This window comes from Cyprinus carpio, chromosome B22 (genome assembly GCF_018340385.1).
Source record: "Cyprinus carpio isolate SPL01 chromosome B22, ASM1834038v1, whole genome shotgun sequence".
Lineage (NCBI taxonomy): Eukaryota > Metazoa > Chordata > Actinopteri > Cypriniformes > Cyprinidae > Cyprinus > Cyprinus carpio.
The window spans coordinates 10,765,658-10,775,893 of NC_056618.1; the positions used below are offsets into that span (position 1 = coordinate 10,765,658).

At 38.8% G+C, this 10,236-nt stretch overlaps 2 protein-coding genes across 2 annotated transcripts; both read left to right on the forward strand.

The window, feature by feature from the left end:
* Positions 1–874: 874 nt before the first annotated feature.
* LOC122141374 (GTPase IMAP family member 9-like) lies at positions 875–2,562 on the forward strand (the record flags this gene model as incomplete). The annotated part of the gene is made up of 3 exons (XM_042748692.1): positions 875–1,293; positions 1,401–1,466; positions 1,643–2,562. Coding segments are annotated over exons 1-3 (1,107 nt in total), but the record flags the coding sequence as incomplete, so codon positions are not given.
* A 261-nt stretch (positions 2,563–2,823) lies between these two features.
* LOC122141372 (golgin subfamily A member 6-like protein 22) lies at positions 2,824–9,683 on the forward strand. Its single transcript, XM_042748666.1, has 2 exons — positions 2,824–3,269; positions 7,241–9,683. Exons 1-2 carry the CDS (start codon positions 3,017–3,019, stop codon positions 9,103–9,105), a joined length of 2,118 nt encoding a protein of 705 aa, XP_042604600.1. The 5' UTR covers positions 2,824–3,016; the 3' UTR covers positions 9,106–9,683.
* Positions 9,684–10,236: the final 553 nt, after the last annotated feature.

The following is a 10,236-nucleotide window of genomic DNA, read 5'->3' on the forward strand; positions in this document are numbered from 1 at the left end:
TAGCTACATTGCTCAATGCTGCAAAAACACGTTAGATAGTTTGCCAGATCTTTTAATTGCATTTGCTTTCTTTGAGAGTATTTAGCACCATCTAGTACCCCCTTACAGCCGGGCCTGGGCTGACATCTGGGATTCCATGACTGACCCTTGACCCTTTAAGAGCAAGTGAGCACAGACTCCATCTGTCATGCAGTGAGCGCTCTGCTGTTCAGCTTTCACTCTCTGCACAGACACTGAATAGCAGACATTTCTCTAGGTTAACATTAGATTAAGCTGCCATGTAAAGTTGCTAATGCTTACATATTTCAGAAGATAAGCCATATTTAAGGTCGATGAATGATTGGTTTGGATGTCCTGTCTGATGTAGGCTAATGTATTACCATATAGCCATTAATGATCTTCGTCATGAACTGCGTGACTTTGTCTGTGGATTTTTTTTTTTTTTGGTCAACCAAGCCTCTTCTGGTTGACTAACGATTTGTCGAATATTAGTGGGCTGCCCTAGAAAATACATTTTGCATGGTAGAAAAATCATTATGTCTTTGGAATGTCCCATTAACATGAAGACCCAACATGTGTGTTTGTGTTCTTTTTCAGTGAGTAATTTGAGAATTGTTCTGCTAGGAAAGAATGAATCAGAAAACAGCCGATTGGGAAACATTATATTGGATACAAAAGCATTTCACAGTGAAGCTCCATCTTATTTACAGCAGCCGCACAGTGTGAGAATGGTGGAAATGTGGAGAAAAGACACTCCAACATGTCATCAACACTCCACCTGGCTCCAGCCAAATCTCTAACCGCTGCAGAGTAATCCAGATGAGTGAGAGAGGGTGTGTCTCCGTCTGACTCCAGGACCTCAGGTATTACCTCATGTGATTGTACTCATACTGCAGTACAAGGACTTCATTGAGAATGACAGACAGAAAGTGAAAACTGTGCTGAACCTCTTCAGTAAGCAAGCCATTAAACACACTATAGTGGTGACTACTGATGAAGAGCCATGCGGATACATATTCACTTCTAAGAATAACTCTATTCATGATTTAATAAAGGAGTGTGGAGGAAGACATCTTCAGTTTGACACAACAAACCCAGGATGGCGATCAGAGTTGTTCAGAAAGACAGAGGAGATACTCAAGAAAGAACGTGAAGACTTTCTCATTGGTAACATGTATGAGGATGGAGGTGATGGATCATCAGTGGATGAAGATCTGAGCTCAGTCAGAGATGACAACGAAGAGGAGGATTCTGATCTCAAAGAGTGCACAAAAACAGGACGTGATGGAGGAGGTTTGTTAAAGTCTTTTTTTTTTCATGAATTACTATTTTCTCCAATACGGTGAAAGCAGAAATTTAAGCATATGGTTGATAAAAATAGTGGCATTTGTTCTCGACAGAAACACTGTTAAAGGCACCAATGGAAAAACTGTGGAACTCATTTCATATGTGGTTTCAGTCACAAGGTAATGATCAGAAAATCTGCATGTATTTTTAAGATAAAAATAACATTACATGCAGAGTTTGGAAGAAATAATATGATAACATGAAAAATTATACATATACCATGATGACGTATAATTGACAATATTAACTTGAAATTCAATATATTGTTTTTAATATTTATTTGATCTATCCTTAGATTCAAGAGAAAGAGAAGATGAACTGAGGATTGTGCTGCTGGGAAAAACTGGAGTTGGGAAGAGTTCAACTGGAAACACCATTTTAGGAAGAAAAGTGTTTATATCAGACATTTCTGAAAAATCTGTTACTAAAGACTGTCAGAAAAAGACAGCTGAAATCAACAGCAGACACATTACTGTGATTGACACTCCAGGACTGTTCGATACTGAACTCAGTAATGAGGTGATCCAGAGAGAAATCAGCAACTGCATCTCTATGATCCTGCCTGGACCACATGTGTTTATCATCGTGATCAATTTAGGACAACGATTCACTCAAGAAGAGAAAACATCAGTAAAGATAATCCAAGAGACGTTTGGTGAAAACTCTTTAAAGTATACCATGGTGCTCTTCACCAGAGGAGATGATCTGAATGACAAAACCATTGAACAGTATCTAGGAAACCCTGGATCTGCCCTTAAAAACCTGACTGAAGCATGTGGAAACAGATTCCATGTATTCAATAATAAAGAGACTGGAGACCGAACACAGGTGACTGATCTACTGCAGAAGATAGACAACATGGTGAAAAAGAACGGAGGGAGTTACTACTCTTGTAAGATGTTCAGAGAGATGGAGAGAGAAATACAAGAACAACAGAAGAACATACTGATGGAGAAAGTGGAGCAAGTAATCAGAGAAAGAGAAGAATTGATGAACAAACATAAAGAAGAGAAAAAGAAGATGAAGATGAAGATGGAGGAAGAACGACAGAATCATGACAAAGAGGTTAAGAGAAGAGAAGAAGAATTTCTTGAGCGAGAGGAACAATATAAAAGAGACATTAAAGTAAGAGGGGAACAAGAGAGAAAGATACGAGAAGTGATGAAGAGGTTAAGAGAAGAGAAGAAGAATTTAAAGAAACAGAAGAAACAAAAGGAAAGGGTAAAGAAGAGAAGAAAGAGGAGGAGAAATGGAGAAAGAAAGAACAGGAAAAGTGGGATGAATATAATCAGAGATTTAAAGAAGAGAGAAAGAGAATGGAAAGAGAGAAGGAAGATCTCCAATACAAACATGAAAAAGAGAAAAAGCGAATGAAGATGATGATGGATGAGGTGGATACGAGGAATGATGAAATAGTGAGGAAGAGAGGAGGAGGAGGAGTTTGGGAGAGAGGGGGAGGGTATAAGAAGTTGAGATTAAAAGAGAACGAGAGGAATGGGAGAGACAGGAACAAGAAGCAAGACGAAGAAGAGATGAAGAGGAGGACAGAAGGAGAAAGATAGAGCAGGAAACATGGGATGACTATTATCAGAAACTTAAAAGAGAGAGAGAAAGAAGACAGAGAGAGAGAGAAGATCTTCAGTTCAAACATGAACAAGATAGAGAGAGAATGAAGATGATGGAGAAAGAAAGACAGAATCATGAAAAAGAAAGAAAGAGAAGAGAAGATGAATATATAGAAAGAGAAGAACAATATAAAACAGACATTAAAAATATAGAAGAACAAGAGAGAGAGATACGAGAGGAGCTGAAGAGAGAACAAGAAGAATGGGAGAAACAGAAACAACAGGAACGAGAAAGAGAAGAAGAGGAAGAAGAAGAAAGACATATATTTAATGAACTTTACACCGAAAGTTCTGAGGGTCAGTATACAAACAAATCAAAACAACCAGTTAAATTAATTAGCAAAGAATCAAATATTTGGGTTTATACCATGGTCTATCTGAATACTCGATTCTGATTGACTGGAAGGTATGCAAAGTTAAATTACAGTTTTTTATATTAATGTGCTGCTTTCATTGACACACACACACACACACACACACACACACACACACACACACACACACACATACACATCACTCGCACACAAACACAGAGAGAGAGATTGGAGATCTCGCTGCACACATACAGAAACATTCAGGAGCACAGAAGCTTGTTGTCAACTCTGCCCTGCAACAATAATTAATAAAATAGCCTATACAGTGGATCACTACATTATATTTCTCACAACAAGGAGGTAAAATCACTGTTTTAAAATCACTGTCATTAAAATTGTTTAATGCACAGCTAGACGTGCATTAGCCCTTATGTAAACAACACCCTGCTTTTATTGCACTATACTGTGCCTTTTTAAACAGTTTTTGTAGTTGCTATATTGCTGAGGAAATACATAACTAATTGCACATTTAGAATCAGCAGTCACAAGACTCACAACGAATGCCATTTGGGTGAGATTATATTTTCACCTTAGCCACCATTTTTAAACACTTTAACCAAAGAGACTTCAGCTGACCACACACTACAAGCTCATCACATTTCATATTTGTAGTCTCACGCCACAGCTCCAACTAGTCACAAACACTATTACAGACTGAAAACCTTTTTAATATCTAGATGTCTAGCTGTCAGGTGTGCAGACGCAGTGGAGTGACATTGAGTAACAGCTAATGAAATTGTGAGAGAATGAGTAACATCCAGTGAAAGAGGATGTTGAAGGCAGTAAGAGATTTTGAATTTGTGAGTGTCAGAGTTCTGTAACTTTGGTCTAGTTTAGTGCTTTCTTGTTATGTTTTGTGTGTTCTTTTGTGTTGTTTGTTTCCATGTGCCCTGTGCTCTCATGTCTATTGTCTTGACCCCGCCCACCTTGTTATGTTACCTGATTATTGGTTCAGTTTCCCCACCCTGTTGTCCCTAATTACCCTCCTTGTTTTCTCCCTATTTATTCTACTTGTGTTTGAAGTCCTGTGCCAGTTTGTTGTCTTAGGGTGTATTCACACCTGTCTTTTTTGGTTTGATTGAATTGAACTCAAGTTCGTTTCCCCCCTTGGTGCGGATTTTTTGGGCAGGTGTGAATATAGCAATCGCACTCTGGTGCAGACCAAGCAACCGTACCGAGACCCAGCTGAAGTGGTCTCGGTCTGCTTCCAAACTAAAGCCCCTTTCACACTGCACGTTGGACCCAGGAAAATTGCCTGAACATTGCCGGGTCGCCATCTGTGTGAAAGCAAACACATCCTGGGATTGATTCCGGGATTGATCCCGGGTTGGGGACCTAGTAACATTGCTGGGTTCAGTCCCGGAATGAGCGCTGTGTGAACAAAAGCCAGAACTAATGCCGTAAAGGGTGTGTCGTAGTGGTGACGCACGTTATCGCGCAACTTTTTTACCAGGTGTTTTGAAGGCAGATCAACGTTCGCGATGAAAAAAATATGTGCAAACTGTAATGAAGCAGAGATCAGTTAGTTCCTCACTTTCCGCGCTGAAGCTGAGATCGTTCGCCATCTTAAGTGAAAGTTAACGTGCCTAGCGTTTTCGACTCATGCATTACACGTCACACCCTGATATCACATGTCTTTACGGGACCTTTATGGCTTGTGTGTGAACGCACACACACATATTCCGGGTAATCACTGGCAGTGTGAATGTGCAAAATCTAGCGACCTGGGAACAATTGCCGGGACATATTACCCGTGTATTTCCCGGAATCGCAGTGTGAAAGGGGCTTAACTCTAGTACGGTTGAATGAATGGACCAATGAATGGATGACCTTAAGCACACGTGTGGTTTTGTTTACAGTTTATGGTTCACTTGCAAAAAGGGCAGTGTGAAAGCGAACTGCACCAAACTAAAAAAGTCAACATTGTATTTGGTCTGGACCAAAGCAAGTGAACTAGCAGACTTTCCTGGTGTGAGTACACCATAATATACCCATGTTGTTTCCTGATGCTGCCTTGCCTGATGCTGCTGAGTCCTGCCTGCCTGTTTTCCCCCTCGGGTACATTTGTTGATATTTTTATTTATATATATATATATATATATATATATATATATATATATATTTTTTATTATTAATAAAAAGCCCATCTCCTCTGCACAAATGAGTCAACAGCAGAGCATGCAGCAGAGATTCTAAACGATAATAAAAATATCGGTATAACTTCAATAATTTTATGTGTCTCTGCTATATATATATATATATATATATATATATATATATATATATATATATATAGACACATACATACAAATAATTATTATTTTTATTATTATTATGGCAATGTGTAGAGTCATTTATATTTTAAATGACCCTCACTAAGTTGAGGGCATTGATAAATATGGATCTTAAGGAAACATTTTTACTGGCTGTATGAATGTTGCAGTCTCCAACAGTCAGAGCTCTGTCAACAGTAAGCACTAAAAACAAGAGAAATTCTTTAAAAAAATCTGTGTTGAGCAGGTTATCATAGTCATGTTTAGTTTCTAGTCATAGTTTTTGATGTAACCATTTTGTTTGAGTTCTAGTAATTCATTAGTTGTCATGGTTTCTAATTAGTCCACGTCTGTTACCTGTTCTGCCATGAAAACTGAGCCAGAGTAGTTGCCAGAAGCTAATTTCATCTTGGCCACACTCCCTTGGCTGAGGTGCACAATAAAAGCTAGAGCTCGAATGATTTAATATGATAAATTATTATGTGATAAGCCAGATGAGGAGGTGTTTGCAATATTATAGTCACTGCTGGTCCCATCCAGTTTCAAGTTGTCAAAATCATCACTTGTTCAGCACAGTTCCAAATGTTTATCATTCAGCACCAAGTCTACCTCACTGCTGCTGGTCTCACCAAGAACCAAGACTCCTTCTTTGCCACTTACCTTATCCTGCTCCAAAAATTGTTTGTTCTCACTGGTCCTGCCCTGCTCCAAGTCTCCTTTGTGACCGTTCATCTCACCCAACTCTAAGTCTCCTTTGTTGTTGCTGGTCCCACCCAGCTCCAAGACTCCTCTGTCACCATCAGTCCTGCTCAGCTCCTAGTCCCCTTTGTTACCGCTTGTCCCACCCAGCTCCAAGTATTCTTTGTCAGTGCTGGTTCTGCCCATCTACAAGGCTCTTTTTTGTCACTGGTCCTGTCAAACTACAAGTCTTCCTCATTGTTGCTGGTCCTGCCCAGCTCCAAGTGTCCTTTGTTGTTACTGGTCCCACCCAGCTCCAAGAATCCTTCGTCACAATTGGTCCTGCTTAGCTTCAAGTCCCCTTTGTCACTGCTGGTTCTGCCCAGCTCCAAGTGACCTTCGTTGGTGCTGGTCCTGCACAATTACAAGGCTCCTTTTTTTTTGTTGCTGGTCCTGCCCAGCTCGAAGTCTCCTTCATTGTCTCTGGACCTGCCCAGTTACAAGTGTCCTTCATTGGTGCTGGTAAATTTCAGTTGGTCCTACTCAGCTCCAAATCTCCATTGTCACCGCTGGTCCCATCCAGCTACAAGTATTCTTCATCTGTGCTGGTCACACCCAGCTACAAGTCTCCTTTGTCACCATTGCTCACGCCCAGCTCCAGTTGTCCTTCGTTGGTGCTGGTCCCACCCAGCTCTAAGTCTTCCTTTTCACTGCTGGAAAAGCTCTGGCTTTGCCTCTGCCTCTGACTTCCAGCTGTACCTCGCCCCCTCACCCCTCTGGCTCTGCCAGACCCCCCCCCCACCCCCAAAGAGACCTATATAATGGATAATGGTTGAGAACCACTTAGGTGGACTGATAACATTTTATAAACAGTTTACATTTTAGATTTGAGTTTAGCACTTGTTGCTCAGGATCATATGTAAACTCTTATTGTCTTTTTCAGATGATGAAGATTCATCATCAGATTCAGAATGTTTGAGAATCTTATTGTTTGGGAGGACAGGAAGTGGAAAGTCTGCAACAGGAAACACTATCCTCGGAAACGATGAGTTCCACAGTGAAGCCAGTTCACGTTTGGTGACCACTGTTTGTCAGAAGGGAGTTGGTGAAGTTGATGGTCAGTCAGTATCTGTTATTGATACTCCAGGACTCTTTGACACAACACTGACAAATGAACAAGTGCAGGAAGAAATATTGGAATGTGTTTCACTGTCAGCACCTGGACCACATGCGTTCATCATTGTGCTGAGTGTGGGAAAAATCACTCCAGAGGAGAAAGACACTATAGACATGATCAAGATGATCTTTGGCTCAAAAGCAGCAGATTTCTGCATTGTTCTCTTCACTCGAGGAGATGATCTGAGAGGACAAACAATAGAGCAATATGTAGAGAAAAGTAAAGATGCTGATCTCAAGAAACTGATCAGTGACTGTGGAAACAGATTCCTGGCTTTTAACAAAACAGAAACACAAGATCAGACACAAGTTACTCATCTGTTTAATATGATAGAAGAGATGAATCAAGGCCAATACTTCACTAATGAGATGTTTTATGCGGCAGAGATCTCCATTGAAAAAATAAGGGAAATAATAAAAGAGAATGAAAGACAAAGTCAGACTAAAGTTAAAGAATTAAAAGCCAAATATGATATGGAATTTGAAAGCATGAAAAAGACACTGAAGGAAAAAAAACAAAAGATACATGAGGAAAAACAGAGGCTGAAGAACAAGTTCAGAGAACAAGAGGAAACACTCAGGAGAGAGTTTGAAGAGAAAGAAAAATCAGATCAGGAGAAACAAGAGACGGAGGATCAGAAACGATCAGAAGACGAGAAACAGCAAATATATAAATATAATCTGAGAATAGAGAAGATGAAGAGAGAGACTGAAGATCAGAGAATACAGTATGAAAAACAGCAAAAAGAAAGAGAAGAAGAAGAAGATAGAATGAGAGAAGAAGAGTTTAAACAAGATCAAGAAAAAATGAAAAATGATCATGAACACATCATGGCAGAGTTAAGAAAAAAGCAGGAAGAGGAAATAAAAAAGAGAGATTCAGAGGAACAAACGAGGAAGGAACAAGAAGAGAAAGGGAGAGAGGAATGGGAGAGAAAAATAAAAGAGGCTGAAAGTGACAAAGAGACTCAAGAGGAAATTAAACAACAGCAGAGAGAATGGGAGGAAGAGAAGAACCGACAGATGAGAGAACAAGAGGAAGAGGAAAGAGAGAGAAAAGAGAGACATGAGAAACAGCTGAGAGAAAAACAAGAAGAACTGGAGAAAATAAGGAAGAAATTTGAAACCAACAGAGAAGAAGAAGAACAGATTATAGAGGAGGAGAGAGAGAAACGGAAAAGAGAGACAGAACAGAAGAAGAGAGAATATGAAGAAAAGATAAATGAAATGGAGAGACATTGTGAGCAGCTGGAGCGAGAGAGAAAAGAGGAGAGGAGGAGAAGGAAACGAGAGGATGAAGAGAGACGAGTGGAGAAGAGAAAGAGATGGGAGAAAATGATGGAAGATCTGAAACGAGAGCAAGAGGAGGAGATCAATAGAAGAGAGGAGAGAGAAAGAATAGTCAGAGAAGAAAAAGAGTGTGATGAAATGAAACAGAAACATAAAGAACAAATAGAGAAGATGAAGAAGAAACATCAAGATGAAGCCAGAAAATTTAATGATTTCAGAGAGAGAAAAGAACAGCACATTCAGGAGCTCAAGGAGAGACTTGAAGAGTTTCAAAAACAACAGAATAAAGTGAAAAGGTTAAGAATGGACCTAGAAGATAGATGGTCATGTCATGTCATGTGAAACATTATTGATCAGCCAAATGAATGGCAACTCGACTTTTGTAGTGAATTTGAAGGGTTTTTCGGTATTTCTCTTTCTTTCTTCATATAATCAGGATTATTCCCACATGCTCCTGAAGGCTCACTTTCATACAGATTTTAATCACTTACTGAACATACCTGTCAGTTATTAAGAGATCATGTAGACCTTGATGAGTGGGTTTGATTAGAGTTAAAGTTCTGCAGGAGCAGATTTGAATAGACCTGAACTAAAATGATCACACAAAATTAATTTTCTTTTGGTAGATTTAAAAAAAATGATTAATTATAGCAGACCATAAAAGAGAAAAAAGATAGAAAACTGATGTCAGCTGTTCATGGACTGTAAAATCTCTCATGCAGTAGATGAAACCTAAGATGCTGATCACAATAATACCGTAACTAAAAGGTGTTAAAGGAAGTTTTTATTTACTTTGGGTGTTTTCATTTAATTATTTGTAGCATCATCATTGTATTCTGAACATTATTCTGAAATTACGCTGTATGTTCTGTTATTTACTGGTGACTAACACTAAAAATAAATTTCCTCATTCACACAGACCATGTGCTTCTGTTAGTCCTTCATTACTGAGATGCTGAACAGTAACCAATTAATGTATATAAAACAACAACAACAAACCCCCCCCCCCCCCAAAAAAAAACAGTTGAACAAAGACTGAACTGAATAAAACCCAACAAAACTTTAAAACTTATACTGTGGCAGAATAACTACATTTAATCTATTAAAGTTACCCATTAACTACCTATTTTTTTTTCAGCTTGTCTTCAACATCATCTAAAGCTCTAATTGAAACTCTGTTAGATACCATAAATAAACTTTATGACCAAGGCTACTACAGATACAAGTAACTTTACTGCAACTGTGTAGTAAATAATATGTTGAGAGTTTGACTCTAAAAACTCTTTTCAATGTGACATTACAGTTGGAAGTGACTGGTGTTGTTTCCATTAGAGGTTTTTTTTTTTTTTTTTTTCAAATAAAAAACTAATTTAAATAGATTTTTTGTTGCTCTAAACAAGTTTTTTTGTACTCACTTATACCTTGGTTTATTTTTTAGTTTAGCCATTACAACAGTGTTTTAACAAACATATT

Coding starts and splice junctions, on each gene's coding strand:
- LOC122141372 (XM_042748666.1), top strand. CDS start 3,017: ATGAAGATGATGGAGAAAGAAAGACAGAATCATGAAAAAGAAAGAAAG. Junction 3,270..7,240: donor TTACACCGAAAGTTCTGAGG/GTCAGTATACAA, acceptor TGTCTTTTTCAG/ATGATGAAGATTCATCATCA.